At 45.0% G+C, this 24,534-nt stretch overlaps 1 protein-coding gene across 1 annotated transcript in view; it reads right to left on the bottom strand.

Moving 5' to 3' along the window:
- Positions 1-24,534, bottom strand: part of PI4KA (phosphatidylinositol 4-kinase alpha) — a 131,423-nt gene that overhangs the window by 27,313 nt on the left and 79,576 nt on the right. The window contains exons 20-32 of the mRNA XM_066365440.1: positions 18,978-19,086; positions 18,506-18,642; positions 18,177-18,310; positions 15,383-15,465; positions 11,986-12,056; positions 11,779-11,903; positions 10,719-10,800; positions 10,390-10,473; positions 8,772-8,861; positions 6,442-6,561; positions 4,930-5,022; positions 3,684-3,840; positions 3,119-3,246 (exon numbers count right to left, since the gene is read on the bottom strand). Of these exons, the coding sequence (XP_066221537.1) occupies positions 3,119-3,246; positions 3,684-3,840; positions 4,930-5,022; positions 6,442-6,561; positions 8,772-8,861; positions 10,390-10,473; positions 10,719-10,800; positions 11,779-11,903; positions 11,986-12,056; positions 15,383-15,465; positions 18,177-18,310; positions 18,506-18,642; positions 18,978-19,086 (1,413 nt within the window). The remainder of the gene's footprint in view (positions 1-3,118; positions 3,247-3,683; positions 3,841-4,929; positions 5,023-6,441; positions 6,562-8,771; positions 8,862-10,389; positions 10,474-10,718; positions 10,801-11,778; positions 11,904-11,985; positions 12,057-15,382; positions 15,466-18,176; positions 18,311-18,505; positions 18,643-18,977; positions 19,087-24,534) is intronic.

The following is a 24,534-nucleotide window of genomic DNA, read 5'->3' as shown; positions in this document are numbered from 1 at the left end:
GGAGGCTGTCTCCCTAGTCTAGGAGAGGGGCGAAGGAGGCTAAGGCCAGGAGACAGTAGTTGGGATGTGGAAAGTGGTCAGCTTCTGGTAAAAGTAAATCTGACAGGATTGGCTAAGGATCATTTATTTGTGGGGAGTGTGGAAAAGGAAGTCAGAGCTGGCTGTAAGAATTTACCTGAGCAGGGGGAAGAACTACACTGGCATTTACAGAGATTGGGATATAGGCAGAGGCCAGTATGGGCCCAGTTCATTAGTTTTGAGTCATGATTTTGAGCCCCATACCAAGGCATCAGAGTTCTTATCTACCTTAGTGAAATAAAGGCCCCAGACCCTCATGAGATGTGTCCTCCTACTAAAATGAGATCAATAAGCTCACTAGCTCTTTATCCCCCATGAATGCAAAAGATACCAAGACAGCATTAGTGACAGCCTCTGAAGTTGGGGTTATAGATGATTTTTGTTTCTTCATTATCTTCCAACTTCTCCATAATGAGTATAGTTTTTATAATAGAAAAGCTTAAAACCCAATACAAAAGAAACAGAAATAAAAGCAGAAAGGCCTCTGGGGTGCTGCTGGGCCTGGACAGCAGGTCCTCCCAGAGGCAGAGATGGAGAGTGAGAAGAAACAGATGACCTTCAATCCTGAGCAAACAGTAAGAAAGATCTGGATAATATATAGTTTAAAAAACAACAACAAAAAAAAAACAAAAACAAAAAAAACAAAAAAACCCCCAGCCTGACCAGGCAGTGGTGCAGTGGATAGAGCATTGGTCTGGGATGTTGAGGACTCAGGTTCAAAACCCTGAGGTCTCCAGCTTGAGCCCAAAGGTCACTGGCTCAGCTTGAGCACCCTGGTCAAGACACATATGAGAAAGCAACCAATGAACAACTGAGGTGATGCAACTACAAATTGATGCTTCTCATCTCTTTCCCTTCCTGTCCTTCTACTGAAAAAAAAAAAAAAGAATATATAAGATGGTTTAATAACAGAATGAATAAGGCAAAAGAAAATATCAGTGAATTAGAAGACAGGTCAGTTAAAATGAACTGAAATGAAACACATGGGAAAAATGAAAATGAAGAGAATGTAATGACCTGTGAGATAATGTCAAGTCTCCAATATTCTTTATTATTTTTTTTTACAGTGACAGAGAGAGGGATAGATAGGGACAGACAGACAGGAATGGAGAGAGATGAGAAACACCAATCATTAGTTTTTCGTTGCGACATCTTAGTTGTTCATTGATTGCTTTCTCATATGTGCCTTGACCGAGGGCCTTCAGCAGACTGAGTAACCCCTTGCTCAAGCCAGCGACCTTGGGTCCAAGCTGGTGAGCTTTGCTCAAACCAGATGAGCTTGCGCTCAAGCTGGCGACCTCGGGGTCTCGAACCTGGGTCCTCCACATCCCAGTCCAATGCTCTATCCACTGCACCACCACCCGGTCAGGCTCCAATATTTTAATATATGTGTAACTGGAATACCCAAATGAGAAGAGAAAATGGGGAAAAACATTTTCTGAAAGGAATATTGACCTGAAAATTTCCAAGTTTGATAAAAAAACCTCAAATTTCTAAATTTACTAAGCTTAATGAATCCCAACAAATAATACACAGAAAACCACACCTAGGCACATCGCAGTCAACAAAAACAAAACAAAAACTGTCAACCTAGGATCCTAGATCCAGGAAAAATATCCAGATATGTAAAAAATGAAGGTGAATTACACCTGAGAGAATTTATTTTCAGAAGATCTGCATTACAGAAAATGCCAAAGAAGTTCTTTGGTTTGAAGAGAATACTTGCAAATTTGGATCCATTAAAGAGCAGGAGAAATGGAAAATATCTGAATAAATGGATAAAGCCTTTAAAATGTCCTTTTCTTAATTTCTTGAAAGGTTTTTGACTTTTAGAAAAATTATCAAGTGTATACCATGTAGTAGTAAAATAAATGAAAACAAAACATAAAGGATGACAGGAAGAAAACGGGTCCATATAATGCTAATGTTATAGAGCTGTCACTGAAGACTCCTCTGCCTGGCAGTAACAACAGCAGTTAGCATTTACTGGTAGTTCATTACACGCTGGGTACTGTTCCTGGCTGTGAATTAGTCCTTTACTCTTCACAAAAACCCCATGCCATAAGTGCCCTTGTTATTATTCTCATTATACAAACAAGGAACACTGCTCTGGAGTCAGAATCCTGCAGGCTGCAGTGTGACTCCTACAGGCCCTTCTGCACACTCTCTGCTGAGAGCAGAGCAGACCAGGCTGAGAACCCAGTGTCTCCCTTAGTTCCACCATCTACAAAGGGTCCAAGAATCACTGGTTAGCCCAGGGCCCCAGCTGACTTCTTCTGAGAAGCTGGGGCAAGTGCCTCTTCTTTCTAGACAACTCCCATAAAAACCAACTGAAGCAAAACATCTTCCCAAATTCTGCATGGTATGCTACACAAACTCCATGCAGTTTTGAAACAATGTGAAGTATTATGATTACTGCCACTACCACCTGCCTGGAGCATTCTAACTCCATCTTTGGAAATACTCCAATTTCCTTCAAGAGACAAAAAAACCCCCAAAACATCATTTTCAACCACTTAATTGATCTTAAAAAGCACAGAAAAAAACATGTCAAATTCACTGTGAAAATTAACAGGATCTTTGAAAAATAAAATGCTTCTTAGGTGTTCATTCAGTGGGAAGGGCATATATGACCTTCTCTGTGGCCCCCCCTCTAGTAGCAACTTCAGAAATATGGACACAAGGAAGGCTTGCTCCTCCCAAAATTAGCAGGCCAAGAGAAGTATCCTTGTGGATAAACATCATTCCCAATCCCATTAAATGTTGATAGGTGTTCCAATCTTAGAGAAATGGCTCCGCCTACTGAGTTTTGAAAAAAATAACAGCTTCTAGGCACCACTGGGATGCTATTAACTATCTTCCCTGGTCACAGTCCTGTGATCAGGCATTAATATCACACTCCTGCACATAAGGAGACTGAGGCTCTGAGGGTTAGAGGCCTGCCAGGGGTCTCTAAGCTCATCAGTTGAAGAGCCAGGACAAGCTCCGTAAATCTCTCGCCCTGCCCCATCCCCTGAGCAGACTACCATCAGTATCCTACCGGCACTTCCACTCCGTTCTTGCCAGCCAACAGCCACTCCCAGCAGGCTAGAGCAGTCTCCATGCCATGCTCATTGAACATTCGAAGAGGACCCCAACACAAATGATGGAGGAGTTGTGGGTCACAATCTGGAACCAAACATACACTGTTCAGATGCCTTGAACATAGGCTGAAATCTTGGCCTTCCCAAGCCAGCAAGTTAGCACCAGGTAGGCCAACAATGGCCTCTTATTTACTTCCAACTTCTGGAGAGACCACAGAGATCTCTACTGGGGGAGCTCCAGCTCTATCTTCAGCCAGAACTCCAGTTCACTAAGGATGATGAAGGCCAATATTTGTTTATAAACAAGCCCAGAGGTCCGTGTCTGGTCCCTTACCTTTTTTTTTTTTTTTTTTTTCATTTTTTTGAAGCTGGAAACAGGGAGAAACAGTCAGACAGACTCCCGCATGCGCCCGACCGGGATCCACCCGGCACGCCCACCAGGGGTGACGCTCTGCCCACCAGGGGGCGATGCTCTGCCCATCCTGGGCATCGCCATGTTGCGACCAGAGCCTGGTCCCTTACCTTTAATGCTGATGAGCATCGCTGTTAGTTTGAACATGGCCTGTGTGTACTGCTGAGGATTACTGAGGTCTAGCGCTGTGGTCAGCTCCTGGACCATCATTTTGTTCAGGTCAGATAGCTGGCCTGTGGCATTGGAGAACCGAATCATTCCATACACCTACAAGAAGCACGCCATGTCAGCAGAGGCGCACATAATTCAGGCACATGGGTGAGGTCTCAGCATCCACCTAACCACACTTAAAGCAGAACTGAAGGATGCTTCACTGTCCCAAACTAGAGCTTATGCATACAGAGAGTGAGAGGCTCATATCAGTGATGCTACCACTGCTCACAGCTTTTTGGGAAATTCTCTTTTAGAAATGTGTGGTATTATTCCCACCATTCTAGGTGGTCCTTGAGAGGAGGGACATGGTCTTGGTATCTGTGTATTCCAGCACTGAGCCTGGGGTCTGACTCACGTACGGCCTCAAGAACATGGATTGAATCAAGTTCCTTCAGATTCAATCAGTGACTCAACAGAATCAGCCTCACTATTTTCAAAGTTATACATTATTTCCGCCCCCAAGTATAGACTTCCCACCACCACTGGGAATTCAAAATATGTGGAAAAGGCTCTCAGAACAATTCCAAGTGACTGGGAATGCTGGAGTCCCACGGCCTGGCTGATGAGAAGAGTGACTGCTAGAAGCAGGTTGCAGAGCCCTTGGGGAAGGTGAGCCACCCAGGGACTTTTAGGGACTTCTGAAATGGTGTAGGCTATTGTCTGTGTTTTATGAATGAGGAACCGGGGCTGAGAGGTGACGTGACCTGCCAGGCTGATAAACTGTGGTGTGGTGGACTAAAGCTCTCATGGTGGTCAGGTGTGGTTCCTAATCCTGCTTTGCCTGTGTGACTCTGGCAAGTTACTTAGTCTTGGGAGCCTCAGTATCTTTATCTGTAAAATTGGAATAATAGTACGTATACCTCACCGACTACCCCGGATAACATATGACACTCGTGAATGTTTGCTACCACTTAAAAAAAAGCCATAAAAAACAGAATGCTTCAGTGTAGCCAGTGTGGTAAGCAACTGTTATAAATGCTCCAGACTGTGTTGATTGTCCCAGCGCCTCATGCCTTCAAGACCACCTAAAATGAGTGAGTTCCATATTCACCAGACTTCTGTTCATCTTCTTTTGGGAAGGAGCTGACTTACATCAGAACAAGAGGACACTTAGAAGGGCCTTGGACACAGGGGCAGAAGTACCTCGCCCGCATAGCGGTTGCGCAGATTCAGAGATGCCATGAAGTTGGAGTAATCTTTCTTCACACAGGCTGGGCGCTCGGTGAGCTGAACTGCCTACAGACAAATACCAATAACTACTTCAGACCATCGCAAAATGCCTTCCCTATGTTCACCATGGCTAAACCTATGTCCAATTAAGAAGTCAAGTATCCTTTTGTCTTTAACAACAGAAAAGGGAAAACCTAACCAAAACCTAATTTCCTGAGGAATGTTTAAGTCTTTTTGGCAAAATCAATCTCTCACAAGTCAGCTGGCTAGAGTCTAGGGAAAGACTACAAGTTGTCACATGCATTTTTAGTCTGTGAACCCTGCTTCTGGCTTCTGTGTCCTCAGATTGGTGGAGAAACCCAGGTTGGGGAGCTGAGCCAATGCCACTTGGTCCTGACAGGGCAGGAAGGACTTGAAGGTGACATCCTGGTCTCTGCTGCCTGTGTCTCAGATGTTGATGTCTTCAGAGAAAATGCAGGTGACTGCTCTAGGTACTTCTAGGTGAGCGCTCCGATGGTGTCATGAGGTTAACAGACATTGGCTTCCTCTGGCTCTGCTAATGGGCTCCTCCCTTCCTCCCGAGGTCATAGGGTGGTCTTGCTTCCCTCCCTCCCTGGTGCTCATCTGCTGTACCCCCACCATACCACATCCTTAAAAGACAGGCAGGCAGCTCCCACCACCCCGAGAAAATTAAGAATCTCCAAAGGAGCACACAGAGGCCATGCACTGAGTGCTGAGGCTGAGAGACACTAAAGTGCAACGATGCCAGCCAGATAACCCTTTCCAATCCCCTGCTTTGATCCTAGGCTCTAATTTAACTCAGAAAATACTTAGTAGACGTGCTGCTCTCTAAGTTAATTTCGAGCAGAATGAGATGAAGCTGAAGACATGTGCTGCAGTTCAGCATGTGCTGAATACAGGACCATAAGGAAATTGTCCAGCATTTCAAATCAATGTGACTATAAAATGTTGCTGATTATATCTGAGATCAGTTTCCTTCCTCATGGATGTGGATTTGTAGAAATCGAAATCCAACTTGGTTAATGAATCAAGCTTAGATCTTCATCAATCCAAATTTTCAAACGGAAGCATAGTAAGGAAATGTCTGCTTTACAGACCAGCTGTTCTCTGAACCTGGATATCTTTCAAAAGATTCCAAACTATTGATAGACACTTTGAGCACCCTCATACAGGCAGCCTACAGGTGCCCAGGTAGCTTTCATAAAAAGCTACAAATCAGGTGCTCAGTTCAGTCGGTTAGTTCAGTTGGTTAGGGCATTGTACTAAAATACCAAGATTATGGGTTAGAACCCTGGTCAGGACATACACAAGAACAAACCAATGAATGCACAACTAAATGGAATAACAAATGAATGCTTCTCTCTGTCTCTCTCCCTTCCTGTCTCTCTAGAAAAAAACAATAAAAAAAAAAAGCGCTACATATTAGCTCTGGCCCTTTCCCCCACACTGGCTCTCATCACGTACCCCAAGAGTCGTGTTCTGTTTGTTGTAGCCAGCAAAGTGAAGAATGCTCTCGGTGGCCATAGCCAGACCCGTGTGCTGAGACAGTCCCGACACCCAGTTCTGATGTTTGTTTAGATATTCCTGAAACAGGGAAAATGCTATTTTACTTTCAGGTAAAAATAACACTTTATAAACTGTAGAATGAGGTAGTGAAGCAAACACTGGTTCCAGTGCCGGGCCTGTCCCCTCCTGACTACTGTGGGACCCTCAGTGTGTGAGAGCCCCTCTTTGACTAGCTGCTGCTTCAGTGTGAACAAGGATGAAGCCAGTCCTGGAGCAGCTGACACACAGTAAATGAGAGGACCACTGATTCCTTAGCTCATCCTTGTAAGCATCTGCTATTTGCCAAGTGCTGGGGAAAGAGCTGCAGAGCCCTGGTCCTGCTATCAACATGCAGGCAGTTACACTGCTGAGCAGCCTTGCTATGAAGGGCAGTGTGCTGGACAGTAGGACAGCAGAGAAAGTGCCTGAGGCTGGTGGCAAGGGGCACAGCTGACAGACCCCGGAGGTGTGAGGGGGGGACTCCGGTTCTGGGTATCCCTGGGGGTGTACACTGTAGAAGTGGCAAGTACAAGGGGCAAGAAGGCAGGGGGCAAGCCAGACCTGCCAGGTTTGAAAGGCCTGTGTGCTGGGCAAAGCAGTTTACTGAAAACTATGTTAACTCCCCTCAGGAAAATGCACATGAGCATTTATACACAAAAGTGTGCCAATGGTTTCAGAGAGTTTCTGGAGCTCCAGAAACCCAACAATGGATCCAGGTGATGGGAAGTGGCTAATGAGCACATGTAGCAGGGAGGTATTGAACAGATTTGCTAATGAAACTGGGCTGTATGGAGAACTGTCTACGGTGGGCTGAGGCTACAGGCAGGAAACCCGGGGGTGGGGTGGGGGCAGGGATGGTGAGGCCAGGCAGTGAGAGCTGGAAGGCAGGTGAGGTGTAGATTCAGACAGACTGGATGTGCAGGGGAAGGGACACAGAGGGCCAAGGAGGGAAATGGTAGGCATTTCAAGTTTTTCATTTTCCACTTCCTTTTTAGGCCAGGCCTCGAACAATAAGTACCTCTCTCTATTGATTCCTTTTTGTCCTATGAGCCCTTTTAGGAATGAAAAGGAAGCTTCCCCCTCTATAGACTGCAGCCTTAGGATCTAAGGTCTCTTTCTTCTACATGAACCGAAAGAAATCAGAAACTTCCCAAATATGAACAGTTTGAAAAACTGCCAGTCTGTAGAATAGTATATAGTATACATACTATATAATAGTATACTATATAATAGCATATAGTATACGTACTAGATAGTGCCATGTCATCAAATTACAGAAGTGGCTTAATTACAAGGCCAAGTTTTGTCCAGTTTAGCTGGTAAGCTTGCCCTATATAGGACTCCAACTTTTTCATTCCTCCGATCTTTATTGCCACTGCTCCAACACCTTTGAGGAAGGAGGAACTTTATAGGGAACCTAGGCAGAATTCATGGGTTCTTGCAAAATGCAATTCCAAACAGCCTCCAAGGCTCTTGGAGCCAGCTGTTCTGCCCTACCTCAATTCCACACATGTAAATCTCTGGAACTAGCTTTATCTTGGCAAGTGTTGCCGAGGTCAACTTCACAAGCTCCTCTTGACTCACCTGCTTTTTGTTAGCCTAACTTCTAATGGCATTTTTCTTAACTTTGATCCCTTTTAAGGTGATTCTTCCCTCTTACACACTGTGGCATCATTTCTTCTCTGCTTGACCATCCTCAGAGCAGTGGCTCATCTTGTAGTCATTTGCATTTAGAAGCTCCTGCTTTGGTCTGAAAGGACTCATGTATAGTGGGCTACACATGCAGCCCAGATGGAGCTCTAATGGGCATGGGTCCTAACTCTGCTTCGAGATCCTCACTCTAGTCCTGCATCCCACCCTCAGACTGCTGCTGCTACTGGTCTGCCAGACCTCCCAACTCAGCACGCCTTCCTCACCCATCTTGCAAGCAGCCCCAAGTCCTGCCACAGACCCAGCACCTCACCTGGTATGCATGCTCTGTTTCCCTGGGCCCACCTGACCGCAGATCCGATTGCACCTGCCCTCCTCACTCTCAAAATAGCACACACACCCCCTAAGGCGCTGCTAATACAGATCATTTTCTGAGGCTGCTATTACTCTCAGGCACTAAACTAATGGTTTTGGTCTCTGTTTATTCACACTGGTATTTTTGTATTGACTTTGTGTCAAGTTCTTTAGATCTTTGGATGATTTGAAAAAGCTTATCAAGTGTTTTTTTTTTGTTTTTTTTTTTATGATTTCAATAGTACCTGTAGGTGGGACTTGGTAACTGTCGGCGCCCACTTCATGGCCTCCTGTAGGATCATTCCACAGCGGGCAGCAAAGTCCTTCACAATGCTCTGAAAGAGGGTGTGATCAACCCAAGGTCAGTGTATGTGGGTTGTCAGAGGACTGCCACCAGTAAACTGTGGATAGTTATGACCTAATTGTGCCTCCCAAATCCATGTTGATGTTCTAATCCACAGCACTTCAGAATGTAATTGTAATTTGGGACAGGGTGTTTAAGGAAGTGATTAAATTAAAATGGGTCAGTAGGGCAGGTCCTAATCCAATAGGGCTGATGTCCTTATAAGAAGAGCAGATGAAGACATAGTCATGCACAGAGGGATGAACATGTGAGAACACGGGGAAGACAGCCATCTACGAGCCAAGGAGAGAGATTCAGAAGACACCTCTACTGCCAACACCTTGATCTCAGACTTTCAGCCTCCATAAAACTGTGAAAATAGGCCCTGGCTGGTTGGCTCAGCGGTAGAGTGTCGGCCTGGCGTACGGGGGACCCGGGTTCGATTCCCGGCCAGGGCACATAGGAGAAGCGCCCATTTGCTTCTCTACCCCCACCCCCTCCTTCCTCTCTGTCTCTCTCTTCCCCTCCCGCAGCCAAGGCTCCATTGGAGCAAAGATGGCCCGGGCGCTGGGGATGGCTCCTTGGCCTCTGCCCCAGGCGCTAGAGTGGCTCTGGTCGTGGCAGAGTGACACCCCAGAGGGGCAGAGCATCGCCCCCTGGTGGGCAGAGCGTAGCCCCTGGTGGGCGTGCCGGGTGGATCCCGGTCGGGCGCATGCGGGAGTCTGTCTGACTGTCTCTCCCCGTTTCCAGCTTCAGAAAAATACAAAAAAAACCCAAAAAAACAAAAAACTGTGAAAATACGTCTGTTATTTAAGTCCCTCAGTCTGTGATACTTTGTTATGGCAGCCCTAGCAAACTAATAGAGGGGCTGTGCTCTAACACTAAGGCTCCTGGCTACAGGGAGCCTGCACATATCCTGGTCTGTAATTCTTGCATAAGGCTGTGTGGCAGAGCCCACACTCACAGTGCATCACATAGCCACTGTGCAACATATGTCCTTAGTAACTGAAAACAACGGAAGGTCCAAGGAGGTAAAAGCCATCACAGGGGCCTCATTACTGCGTAAGGGAAACTACCTGTTGGCAGCTGGTTTGGCTGGGAGGCCCTAAGATTGGAGTTTGACCAGTCCCAGCCTGGGGGAGCTCCGGTCTGAGCTGGGCTTCAATCTGCCCCAGTGAGGGCTGTAAGTCAGATGTCAGAGCAGTGAAGTTCATCTCAAAGTTATGCTTACTCATATAGCTTTGAGATGTTATAAACTGACAGGTAGGTGAAAACCTGTTTGGCAGCTGAACCAAGAGAAGAGCTGTGTCAGCACAGCCAAGTGGCAGAGAGACCTGGGAGTGAACTGGCACCCATTCATACTGTGTGATCCTGGCAACTGCTGGATAGGCCCCATACTGCTCATACTTCAAACTGCTGGAGACTGAATGACAGACATAATGTGCAGAACACACAGGCCCTAACAGACACAGGAGATGGCAGTGAAATATCCCTTAAGAAAGAGACTGCTCTGGGCCTACCTCTCGAGCTTCGTATGTGTCAGGAACAGTGATCCGATAGGGGGCGTCAGGGATGTTGTAGTAAGGCTGGTCCTTGTGAATATCCTGAAAGACAACAGGACTCCCTCTTCAATAACCTTCCCCAAACTGTTCCTGCCAAGCTGTGCTTCCAGGAATGTTGGGCAGCAGAGCATTTGCCTCCCTTCCCCCAACCTGTCCTGTCTCCAACGGGATCCCAAACTTGCTGTGGCTTCCTAGGAAAGGCCAGAGTAGGATTTGGGCTCCCTACCCTCAATTAAGTGACCTATGACATAAATTAGGTTCAGCGTATGGTGGGCAGGGACGCTTACTGCACTCAGCGACAGTGACAGGGTCTGGAGGATGTCCAGCATGGTCTTCAGCACCGTCCCGCTCCATAGCAAGTGGGGAAACCTGCACCAAGAGTGATCTCTCAGGAGCCAAATCCCAGGGCACCCACATTCCTTAAAGCATAGCCTCAATAGGCTGGGAGTCCCACCTCTGGCTACCCAGCTGAGGGTCTGAGGAGGTCAGGAGGCTTCCAAGGCAGGACACCCAGTTAGAAATGCTCTCAGGCTCCTGCCAGTCCCATTCCTCAGGGCCAGACACAGGCCCAAGTGACCTTCCATCCTGGATATCTTGATCATGCAATGGCCAAGCTGCACTCCTTGATCCCCCATGTGATCCTCCTCTTTTACGGTATTTCCACATCATGGCACAAATAGAAAATGGCAGTACGTGCATGACAGCCTGGGGTAAGGAGAAGCTGCTCCTGAATGAGGAGCCCCAGGGCTGAGGGGAGCAGACTGTATGGCTGTGACTTGTAGTGACTGCAGTGCACTCACCAGCATTCTGGGGGAGGCTGCATTGTCCTTTAAAAGTTTTAATTCTGCCTGGCCAGGCAATGGTGCAGTGGAGAGAGAGCATCAGACTGCGATGAGGAGGCCTCAGGTTCAAAACCCCGAGGTCGCCGGCTTGAGCACGGGCTTACCAGCTTGAGCGTGGGATCATAGACATGATCCCATTGTTGCTGGCTTGAAGCCCAAGGTCACTGGCTTGAGCCCAAGGTCACTGGCTTGAGCAAGCAGTCCCTTCCTCTGCTGTAGACCCCCAGTCAAGGCACATATGAGAAAGCAATCAATGAACAACTAAGGTGCCACAACGAAGACTTGATGCTTCTTATCTCTCTCCCTTTCTGTCTGTCTGTCCCTATCTGTCCCTCTTTCTCTGACTCTTTCTGTCTCTGTCCAAAAAAAAAAAAAGTTTTAATTCTAACCTTTTTTTCCTAGACTGATAAGGTAATGATGATTCTTCTCTGCCTTCCAAATTTAAAGTTTACACACAAGTATATGTGTACATATACACAGAGCATTAAAACGAAAATGAGCATACTTATCCACCAGACCAGACAGGTACTTGTCCGCCACCCTCCGTATCCTCTTGTGAATGTGGTTGAAGTTCACCAGGAGAAACTGCGCATGCCGCTCCAGCTCCTCCTCATTCTCCTTGGTCTTTGCCTAGAGAGTCAGAAGAGACAGGTATATCAGGCGCCCTCTGTGTGTCCCTGCAGACATGTGCTGGCTCTCTGACAAGGCTTACTTTATCTGCCATCATGTTCAGGAAGGCGTCAAATACTTTGTCTGTGACGGCAATCACACACTGCATCATCCCTGAAACAAGAAGAGATATCCACAGTCAGCAGCATCAACAGAAAGGGACCAATCCCAGCTACTTTAAAATATTTTGTTTGGACATCATTTTAGACTTACTCAGGAGTTCCCATACACCATGGTAGTCAACCTGGTCCCTACCGCCCACTAGTGGGCGTTGCAGCTTTCATAGTGGGTGGTAGCAGAGCAACCAAAGTATAAAAAGATAGACATCTTGATAACATTATACGAAGTGAAATTAGGAAATCAGAAAAAAACAGGAACTGCATTATTCCATATGTAGGTGGGACATAAAAGTGAAACTAAGAGACATTGATAAGAGTGTGGTGGTTACGGGGGGAGGGGGGAGAGGGAGAGGGAAAGGGGGAGGGGGAGGGGCATAAAGAAAACTAGATAGAAGGTGACAGAGGACAATCTGACTTTGGGTGATGGGTATGCAACATAATTGAACGACAAGATAACCTGGACATGTTATCTTTGAATATATGTATCCTGATTTATTGATGTCGCCCCATTAAAAAAATAAAATTATTAAATAAATAAATAAAAAGATAGACTTAACTATAGTAAGTTGTTTTATAAAGATTTATTCTGCCAAACTTAGCAAAAATCTGACATAAAGTACTTGTTAAAAAAAAAAAAGTACTTGGTAAGTAATTATTATTATATGCTTTAACTTGCTGTAACTCTGCTTTATAAATTTTATAAAGTAAAGTTACTTCCCTACTTTATAAATCACCATTACTGTGGAACTGGTGGGCGGTTAGAAAATTTTACTACTAACAGAGATACAAAAGTGGGCGGTAGGTATAAAAAGGTTGACTACCCCTGCCACACCCTTCACTACACCCTTCACTTAGCCTCCCGATACTAACATTGTATTTGTTAAAACTAAGAATTGGACACTGATAAGCTACTATTTCCTAAACTCAAGGCTCTTTCTCCCGTCTTCCCACTGTTATCTGTTCCAGGATCCAATCTAGGATGTCATGTGGTATTTACTCAGGTCTCCTGGTCACCCCCAATCTGTGTTGACTTCAGTCTGTTCTTGTTGCCTGACCAGGTGGTGGTGCAGTGCATAGAGCGCCGGACTGGGATGTGGAGGACCCAGGTTCAAGACCCCTGAGGTCACCAGCTTGAGTGTGGGCTCATCTGGCTTGAGCAAGGCTTACCAGCTTGGACCCAAGGTTGCTGGCTCGAGCAAGGGGTCACTCGGTCTGCTGAAGGCCAGTGGTCAAGGCACATATGAGAAAGCAATCAATAAACAACTAAGGTGTCGCAACGAAAAACTGGTGATTGATGCTTCTCATCTCTCTTCCTATCCTGTCTGTCTGTCCCTATCCCTCTCTCTGACTCTGTCTCTGTAAAAAAAAAAAAGTTGTTTTTGTCTATGACCTTGACACTTCTAAACAGCACAGGTATTTTGTAGGAGGTCCCTCAATTTGTTTGATGCTCATTCATGATTAGACTAAAGTTACGAGGCTTCAGGAAAAAGAGCACAGAGGTTAAGTGCCCTTCTACTTGTATCATATCAGGGTGTGTGTGAAATCAGTATCTCCTACTGAGAATTACTTTTTGGGAAAGTACTTTTAGGTTATGCAGATATCCCACTTCTCTTTAAAATTTCACCCACTAATTTAGCACCTCAGTGGGTTCAATGAGCAATTACTGTGCTTCTCATCAGGATTAGCTGTGTTTCTCAATCTTTCTACTTTTAGTAATTGGAAGTCTGTGAGGAATGTTTGCCCCTTCTTTCCCATTTTTTAATCCAATCATCAAATCACATATTATTGTGTGGACTCACAGATATTTATTTCATCTGTTGGGTTATAATCTAATACTATTGTTATTTTGTTGTTTAAATGTTCCAGATTTGGCTACTTGGAGCTCTTTCAGGTTGGCTCCTATGTCTCTGTAACATGCCCATATTTTCTTCTTCTTTTTTTTTTTCTGGCATGGTGCCCCAGGCTCATCTTGTAATTTCCCTGCCCCACCTCCCAAACATCAGCCCTTTATTCATGACGCCCTGGTTTCTTATTAGAGAATGGTATTTAGAAACCAAAATCTGGGCACTGGGCATGCTCATTGCTACTGGGGTATAAAGCAGTTTGGGGTTTTTTTGGAGAGAGAGAGAGAGAGATAGAAACAGAGAGATAGGAACATCAAGCTGGGGATCAAACTGGCAACCTCTGTACTTTGGGATGACACTCCAACCAACCGAGCTATATGGTCAGGGATTTTTTTTTTAATTTGTTGATTTTTAAAGAGACAGAGAGGGGAGGGGAAGGGAAACATTCATTTGTTCTTTCATTCAGTCATTCATTCATTGGCTGTTTCCTGTGTGTGCCCTGACCAGGGATTGAATGTGCAACCTTGTTGTTTTGGGGATGATGCTCTGACTGAGCTAACCAGCCAGGGCCCAAAGCAGATTTTAAAGTACAACAGCACATTGTGAGAATCACTGTGAGAAAGTATGTACTAAATGACAACTCGTCTTCCTCAATGCTGTCCCACTTATCCAGTGTCTTTAAGTATCATACTCAGAACAAAACCCTTTTGAAACCCATTTGGGGTCTCCTCAAAACCAGTGGGACTACTAAAGAGGCCCTCATGATGAGGAACCAGGGGCTGTGCCCCAAACCAAGCTCCCCATTGGCTATTGGAGCATTTCTAACTGGCTACTTGGTGAGATGCCTTTGCCCATCACCTGCCCTTTCTACCTGATCCCTCTCTGAGACTAGGCATGACCTCTTCCCTGGACTATGAGGCTCTTTGCTGATTACAAGAGAAAGAATTACATATGTCTCTACTTCACAAATATTTAATGAAAGAATACACAGACATCCTAGTATATGTGGCTTTTTAAGCAAAATAATAAAAATATTATATTCATGTTTAAATTATCATAATTTGTCTACTGAAAGTCTCTTTAAATTGGTTCTTGGTAGTATCAGCCTGCTCCAGACATTAAAAGGCATGACTGCTCCCTGGCAACAAGATGCTCCAGGCCCATAAATGACCATCCAAGGAGCCCAGGACCCGTTTAGCAGAGGATAATATTAAGGACCAAAATCTGGGGGTTGAAGCACACTTGAGCATTGACAGTGGGCAAAGTGATGCTCTTTCTGTTCTTAGGCCTCTCACAGCTGTGGCAGAGTCACAAAGATATGTATTTTTAAAGGTTATAGGTTTTATACTGATCTTTCCAATGTAGTATGTAGCTTTGTAAAACTATTTTCTCCATCTAGACAGAAAATAGGGGTAGAATTCATTTTTATACTATGGAAGCTCAGTTCATCACAAGAGTACCACACTAATAAACTTACCAGACTTGTCTTTCTGAATAGCTTTATCCTCAAAGTAGCAGAACATGACCTGGAAGCGGTCAGGATCTGTTGAGCGTAAAACCCTAAGAAGGAAAACAACTTTGAGTAAATTTTTAAAAACCCAGGCCCTCCATAACACAGATTTAATACTTCCCAGAAATGGTGAGGCTGTGAGAAACAGACTCCCTATACCATTTAGAGCAGGGGTCTCAAACTCGCGGCCCACGGGCCGCATGCAGCCCGCCGAACAATTTTGTGGGGCCCGCAGACTAATCCACGAAGTTCAAAATATTTTGGATAAAATTAAGTAAGCCTAGGGGCCTACTTGTATTTTTCATTTCTCTAGCATCCTAGCTAGATATTAGCTTAGTTAACAGCAGTTGTGATGCGAACTACAGTTTCTGGTCGTTTTGTGACACTGAGTAAACTGCATGTACGATTGTGCTTGTTGTACTGATTTTTTTTTGTTTTCAACTGCAGTGAGAAAAGTGTTGCATAACAGTTGCCTTTTGTAGACCTAGTACAGCCCGCCGAACGGCTGTGATCTTGCTCTGCGGCCCACATGCTGAGTTGAGTTTGAGACCCCTGATTTAGAGGAACAAACATTCACATGTATTTTCTAAAGGGTGATCCACCATCTATTGTAACATTCCCACACTGTTCCCCTAACAGCACTGGCTGAACGTCCATCAATAGGAAACTGGTCAGATAAACCTAAGTACATCCATCTAATGACACACTGGCAGCCACAAAAACGAGTAGTAAATCTGTATGTGCTGCTATAGAAAACATCCAAGATGAACTGTTAGGTGAAAGAGCAAGGTTCAGGGGAAACAGGTTTCCGAAAGGCCTACATGTCCCTAGTATACATGTAGGATACGTGTGCCTGCATATGCACGGAGGATTTCTTTTTTTTTTTTTTTTTTTTTTTTTACATTTTTCTGAAGCTGGAAACGGGGAGAGACAGTCAGACAGACTCCCGCATGCGCCCGACCGGGATCCACCCGGCACGCCCACCATGGGGCGACGCTCTGCCCACCAGGGGGCGATGCTCTGCCCATCCTGGGCATCGCCATATTGCGACCAGAGCCACTCTAGCGCCTGGGGCAGAGGCCACAGAGCCATCCCCAGCGCCCGGGCCATCTTTGCTCCAATGGAGCCTTGGCTGCGGGAGGGGAAGAGAGAGACAGAGAGGAAAGTGCGGCGGAGGGGTGGAGAAGCAAATGGGCGCTTCTCCTGTGTGCCCTGGCCGGGAATCGAACCCGGGTCCTCCGCACGCTAGGCCGACGCTCTACCGCTGAGCCAACCGGCCAGGGCTGCACGGAGGATTTCTAAAAGGGAAAGTAAGAGACTATCAACAGCGTGCATCTCTGGATTCAGGGCTAGGAAAGTGATGTTTGGGTTTTTCATCTTTAGCATTTTCTGTATTTTTTTTTATGATTTTTTTTTTTTTTTTTTTTGTACAGAGACAGAGAGAGAGTCAGAGAGAGGGATAGACAGACAGGAATGGAGAGATGAGAAGCATCAATCATTGTGTGTTGCAACACCTTAATTGTTCATTGATTGCTTTCTCACATGTGCCTTGACCGCAGGCCTTCAGCAGACCGAGTAACCCCTTGCTCGAGCCAGCGACCTTGGGTCAAAGCTGGTGAGCTTTGCTCAAACCAGATGAGCCCACACTCAAGCTGGCGACCTCAGGGTCTCGAACCTGGGTCCTCAGCATCCCAGTCCGACGCTCTATCCACTGCGCCACCGCCTGGTCAGGCTAGCATCTTCTGTATTATCCCAATGTTTTTCTTCTCTTTTTTACTTTATGTACCTTGAACATTTTTATGGTCAGAGTGAAAAAAATCTTTAACCTTAGGGAAAAAGGAAGAGAAAGAAAAGAAAGGCATGCACTTGAACTGTGCCCCCTCGAGCTGTTCAGGGGTTGTGGGGACTTCAGAGGAACAGTACAGGCACACATAGGACAGCACTCCTCAGTGTCCGTGGGTACCACCGTTGGAGAGTTAAGCTTTAGTGGGGCAGATTCGGTGGCTTTAGGCATATGTGGTCTCAGGTGCTCACGAGCACACAGCTATAACATAATTTCTCACATTTTCTACTTGTTGTTTTTGCTCTGTTTTGGTATGACTTATTTTGTCTTTCTTTGAAAAGGTATTCTTTATTTAAAAAAAAAACTAGAAGGACTATACTAACATGCTATAGGGGACAGGTGAAATCAGGGTTTCTTTCCCTCTACTTATTTCCAAGTTTTTTTTTGTTTTGTTTTTGTTTTTTTACAGAGACAGAGAGAGAGTCAGAGAGAGGGATAGGGACAGACAGATAGGAATGGAGAGAAATAAGAAGTATCAATCATTAGTTTTTTGTTGTGACACCTTAGTTGTTAATTGACTGCTTTCTCATATGTGCCTTGACTGTGGGGCTACAGCAGACCGAGTAACCCCTTGCTCAAGCCAGTGACCTTGGGTCCAAGCTGGTGAGCTTTGCTCTAACAAGATAAGCCCACGCTCAAGTTGGCAACCTCAGGGTCTCAAACCTGGGTCCTCCACATCCCAGTCTGATGCTCTATCCACTGCGCAACCACCCAGTCAGGCTATTTCCAAGTTTTTGTGTAATATTCTCATATTACTTTCATAACTGAAAAAAAAATTACAACAAGAAAAGAAAAGAAAGTCAAAACTCCCTTAGCTCTGCAGGACTCTGAAAAGAATGAGTCACTTGTTTTCAAATTCTGCTCTGCTGTGGGGTCCTCAGGCTCAGACGTGGATATACAGGGAGAAGGACTGTCTACCTCATATATTCCAGCCGGTAAACAGACAGGAGATAAGTGGACATAGCGAAATCCAGCTTGTTGATGAGGGCCGAGACTTCGGGGGCAGGATCCAGCAGGTTGATGATGGTGTTGCGGAGCTCACTCAGTTCAGCCTAGAGGGAAATGAACACTCGTGGGCTCACGTGGGCACTGGAGGGAAAGACATCCCTCCCTGGGAGACATGAACCCCTGTGGCTAATTCTGGCTAATCCGTGTTAACAAATGAAAAATCTGTTCACACTGTTTAAGAGAGCTTAGCAAAACTCCTGTGCTGCACCATCTGTACGTGGGAGGGCGACAGTCCTTACCGGAGTGACTGTGTCATTTTTCATGGCCGAGTTATACTGGAGGACAGACCGCAGTGGCTCTTTGCTGGGAAAGGTGAGCAGTGGGGACTTGGTGGCTATTTCACAGACCCCCTCATACCATTCTTCTGGCCAGAGTCCTGAAAGAGAATGTACAATAGTGAGACGATAGCCCTAGTTGTGAAGCACTACAGGGGGGGTTGATGCTGGCAATTTCTAGTCATGGGTTCTTTGTGTAAGCCAAATATCCCCAAAATGGGGCACAGACACGAATCTGTTTCCTAACTTGCACAGGTTTTTCCTAAGATATGTGGTATTCTCAGAACCCTAAACCACATTTGGGAAGTGTAACTCTGCAAATACTTGCAGGAAGCAGAAGCTACATTTGGCTAATTTTGAATGTCTGCATTCATAATAAGTTGGTCCTACCTCACTCTGCATTCTGTCTTCCCTGGAAGAACAGACATGACCCTACCTGACCCCTCCACAGCGAATCCCATTAGTACGGAATAGAGCCAGAAGTCCCGGAAGAGCTTCTGCAACCGTGGCTTAGCTTCTTTGATGGGTGGCAAACGTCGGGTGAGCTGAGGTGACAGAGAGAGAGAAAAGGAGGTTATTTGCTCACAAAACCCTAAAAGATATGGATGTGAAATTAACTACAGATTCATTCTCCAAGAGCATTCTCTGGGAACCTGTCAGTTAGACTGGATGGGAAAAGGTATGATGAGCAGTGACCCACAGTTCTCAGTAAGCTCCCCAGTGAATGTTCTCATTCAGCAAACAATTATTATTAATAATTTTCACTGGGAGGTGTAAAGCCCTGTTCCTACACTTTAAGGTCTTTCCACCTAATTTGAAGGCAAGTAAGCAAGCACAGCATGGTGGAAGTCATGAGTCATGAATCTCAATGTTAACATGTATGTAAACCTTAGCCAGGCAGAGAGAAGAGAGCAGCCTGTCTAGCATCAGGCCCAAAGCCTGGGAATGTGGAGGGCACAGGGCTGGGGCTCCAGTGAAGAGATGAGACTGGGGAGACTGATATTGTGAAAAATCTGTGAGTGGAGAACAAATGGCTTTCAAATCTTTTCCAGCCACCCAACTTTTCAAACAGTAATCTTGGGCAGAATCCCAGTATGTACAACAGGTAAATGCAGACCTGAACAGATGTAGGAGTGAGAAACTGAAGGCCCTGCATTCCTGTTCCAGATGGTGTCCTGCCCACTTAGAAGCAGGTATGTAAAATGGTTAAATTTGTGTCCAATGCCTGCTGGACAAGTCAATCTTCCCAGAACCCCAGCAGATATCTAGCCCTGGTACAGGAGATGCCTAGGCCCTACAGTGAAGGGGGATACTGTGCCTGTACTTATAAGCACCTGGGCCAGGGGCACAGAGGTGGGACAGATGATAATCCACATTGCTGGGGGAGCACAGTGAATCAGGCACCTTCACATACGGCTGGTAGAATTATAAATTGGTACAACACTTCCTGGAAAGTAATGTGGTTAATACAAATCAAAATTCTAAATATCCCCATTTTGCCTGAAATTTCATCTCTAAGAATCTATCCCCCAAAAATCTAACTTGTACCTATTTGTGGAGATGGATATTAACTAGACTTACTATGGTGATCACTTCACAAGATATGTAACTATCAAATCATGTTATATACCTAAACCTAATGTCAGCTATATCTCAATTTTTAAAAAAATCTGACTTAGGCATAAAAATGTGGTATTATTTGTTATAAAAGAAAAATAAACAGAAAAGCACTAAATGTCTTCCTGAAAAGGACATTTAAGAAAGTTACAGCATATTAAAAATCATATTTTCGCCCTGGCCAGTTGGCTCAGTGGTAGAGCGTCAGCCTGGCGTGCAGGAGTCCCGGGTTCAATTCCCGGCCAGGGCACACAGGAGAAGCGCCCATCTGCTTCTCCACCCCTTCCCCTCTCCTTCCTCTCTGTCTCTCTCTTCCCCTCCTGCAGCCAAGGCTCCACTGGAGCAAAGTTTGCCCGGGTGCTGATGGCTCTGTGGCTTCTGCCTCAGGCGCTAGAATGGCTCTGATTGCGGCAGAGCGACACCCCAGATGGGCAGAGCATCGCCCCTGGTGGGCATGCTGGGTGGATCCCGGTCGGGTGCAGCAAGGAGTCTGTCTGACTGCCTCCCCGTTTCCAGCTTCGGAAAAATACAAAAAAAAAAAAAAAAATCATATTTTCTAAGAATATTTGGTGACACAGGTAGAACAATATTTCAAGTGAAAAATGCAAAATGTATAAATAATATGATATAGATTTAAAATAAGTACGTAAATATACATATGCATAGACAGAAGGGGAAATCCCAGCTACATATGAATAATGATTATTTCTGAGTGTGAATTGGCAGAAGTGTTTATGTTCTTCCTTAAAGTTGTCTGTACTTCTTAAGAGTTCTGTGTGCTTTTTCCACAATCACAATAAAGGTGTAAGAGCTGGCCCAGGGCTTGGTAACATGCTATATGGGAGAAGTAACAGCTCTTTCTCAAAAGCCACCAGAATGCTATATCCCTGAGGAGTCACTAGAGACACCTAGGAGTACAGGGTGGACTCTAGGAAGGTGGAGGAGTGCTAAGGAGAGCAGCAGTGAACAGAAGCCTCCCATTTAAGAAGCCCAGAGCCACAGGACACTGCTACAAAGGCACAGTTGATGAGGGGCTTCCAGCTTGTCAGTGGGCAAGGGCAGAGGGTATAAGAATAAGAAGCTGTGGGACTGTCTTTGAAGTGATTGGCCTGCCTAGGATGAGGTACCAAGTGATGTTGGAGGCATGATAGAGTTCACAGACTCCAGCCTTAGCTTACTGTGCAAGGTCTATGTGGCCAGAGGTTCTGGTGTCTTGTAAAGAGAACCTTTGGTGGTTATAAAAAGGCCAGGATTCCAGCATGTTTCATTCCCAATAGGGTCAGACTGGTTTTGGCACAGGTGAGATAAAGTGATTTTCAAAATTCCATCTTTGATTCGAGATTGTACTCCTCATCCTGTGAACTTTCTGCTCCTTCCTAAGGACTTGGAAGTACCCTGTAGATTCTCCCTATACCGATCACTCCTGGCCTGTTGTTCATAACTCCAGCTAAGACGGCTCTGGTCCCAGATGAAGGGAAGGGGGACCAGAAGGGAAGGGGGACCTGAAGGGAAAGGAAGACCAGAGTGGAATCAGAAACGGCCCTGAAAGTACTCTGAAGTATTCTGAGATAAAGACACAGTACAGTTATGGCTAGCTACAACGCTGGGCAGGGACACAGTCCTATGCTTCAGGAGATAGAAAGGAGCTGGGAAGTTTGAGAGAAGAGCTGGCCATAAGATGATGAGGGGTCCTGTCTGGCCCCCAAGAGAGTAAAGGAAGAGGCAAGAGGAAAGGGTTAAAGATAATTGACCTGCTTTCTCCTGAAAAGGTCAAGGTCCAGGAAAAGAGACTGAAATAGGCAAAGGAGTTTAAAGAGCCATAACAATCAAATGCAATACATGAACCCTGAATGGATCCTGGATTTCTTTTAAAAAGCTATCAAAAAAGTCATGGAGGAATCTGACTTGGCTTGGATGCATGATGAGAGAAGGACTGTGGCTTTCTAAGTGTTAACAGTGACATAGAGCAGGGCAGAGATTCTCCCATTTAAGAGATAGAGTTTCTAGTGCCTAGGGCTGAAGTGTTTCCATTTCCTCTGCAACTCACCTTTAAGTACCTGAGGAAATACCTGATAATGGCAAAATAATAACTATCTTATCTAGTATTTGATAGATAAATGTCTATTACGTATTCAATTCTTCCAACTGCTGTGTATATTTTTAAACTTCATTAAAAAAGTTGAAAAATATATCTATGAGGCAAAGAAACACATATGCCACAAAGAAAACAGTAGTGTACATATGATAGAAGGTACTGCTTTACAATGAGGGCCAAAACCATGTACATCTACTGGGAAACAGACCTAAAAATGTCAAAAGTGTCATTAAGGAATGAAATCCAGTTTTTTCAACAGTGGGATATATGACTAGAAATCTAGATATGCAGAAACATTACTGGCTAGTAGTTTAATAATAACAAAAGTAGCAAATACTGCCCTGACCGGTTGGCTCAGTGGTAGAGCATTGGCCCAGCGTGTGGAAGTCCTGGGTTCGATTCCCGGCCAGGGCACACAGGAGAAGCGCCCATCTGCTTCTCTACCCTTCCCCTTCTCTATTCTCTCTATTCCTCTCTTCCCTTCCCACAGCCAAGGCTCATTGGAGCAAAGTTGGTCTGGGCACTGAGGATGGCTCCATGGCTTCCGCCTCAGGTGCTAGAATGGCTCCAGTTACAACGAAGCAATGGCCCCAGATGGGGGAAAGCATCGCCCCTTGGTATGCTTGCCAGATGGATCCCAGTCGGGCACATGTGGGATTCTGTCTCTCTCTGCCTCCCCACTTCTCAGTTCAGAAAAAAAAAAGTAGTAAATACTCATAGAAAAGAAATTCCAACAAAGAAGTATATAAAATAAAAATGAAAGCTTTCCATCTGCCTCCATTTTCAATGTTGAAAGTTCTGTGTCTCCTTCCAGATCTTTTCTGTGAATAAACTGTTTTGTGAAAGTGATAACAACCAACAGAGACCAAGCATTTACTGTATGCCAGGTGCCACTCCCTATGTTTTCCACACATGATCTCATTTATGCAGTACATATAACTATCCATTGCCCTCATTTTACTTTATTTTTTAATTTTCAAAATTAAATTTATTGGGTAAGATAGGTTATTAACATTACATAAACTTCAGGTGTACAACTTTATAATATGACATCTGTATACTCTACTGTGTGCTCACCACTTGAAGTCTAATCTCCTTAGGCTACCATATATTTGACTCCCTTTTTTTCTTTTCTTTTTTTAAATTTTAATTTATTGATTTTTAGATAGAGGAAGGGAGAGAGTGAGACAAACATCGATTTGTTGTTCCATTTATTTATACATTAATCAGTTGATATAATGTGTCCTGACTGAGGATTAAACCCACAAACATGGTGCATCAAAATGATGCTGTAACCAACTGAGCTACCCGGCCAGGGCTATTTGAGCCCCTTTACCCTCTTTATCCTCCCCTTAGTCCTCTTCCCCTCTGGTAAATACTATTCTGTTCTATCTATGAGTTTGGCCTTTGTTTGTTGCTTTTTGTTTTATATCCCACATATGGGTGAAATCATATGGTTCTTTGCCTTTTTCTGTCTGACTTATTTCACTTTGCATGATACTTTTAAGATCCATCCATGCTGTTGAAAACAGTACGGAGGGCCCTCAAAAACTTAATAATACAGCCCTGGATGGGTAGCTCAGTTGATTAGAGCACCATCCCGAAGTACAGAGGTTGCTGGTTTGATTCCCTGTCAGGGCACATACAGGAACATATTGATGTTCCCCTCTCTCTCTTTTTCTCTCTCCCTTCCTCCCTTTTCCTCTCTGCCTAAAATAAATAAAATAAGAATACAGCTACCATATAACCAAGCAATCCCTCTTCTGGTTATCTCAAAAATTTTTAAATACTTATTTATGAAGATACAGTATGTACCCCATGTTCCTTGCTGCATTATTTACAATAGCCAAGACATGGAAACAACCTAAGTGTCCTTCAACAAATGACTAAATAAAGAAGATGTGATACATATGTACATCGAAATAATATGCAGCCATAAAAAATATGAAATATTGCCTGACCAGGCGGTGGCACAGTGGATAGAGCATCAAACTGGGATGCGGAGGACCCAGGTTCGAGACCCCGAGGTCGCCAGCTTGAGCGCGGGCTCATCTGGTTTGAGCAAAGTTCACCAGCTTGGACCCAAAATCCCTAGCTCGAGCAAGGGGTTACTCGGTTACTTGGTCTGCGGTAGCCCCACGGTCAAGGCACATATGAGAAATCAATCATTGAACAACTAAGGAACCGCAACGAAGAATTGATGTTTCTCATCTCTCTCCCTTCCTGTCTGTCTGTCCCTCTCTGACTCTCTCTGTCTCTACCACAAAAATAAATAAATAAA

Source organism: Saccopteryx leptura, chromosome 2 (genome assembly GCF_036850995.1).
Source record: "Saccopteryx leptura isolate mSacLep1 chromosome 2, mSacLep1_pri_phased_curated, whole genome shotgun sequence".
Classification (NCBI taxonomy): domain Eukaryota; kingdom Metazoa; phylum Chordata; class Mammalia; order Chiroptera; family Emballonuridae; genus Saccopteryx; species Saccopteryx leptura.
The sequence above is the reverse complement of the archived record's forward strand: the minus strand, read 5'-3'. Positions and strand labels throughout refer to the sequence as shown.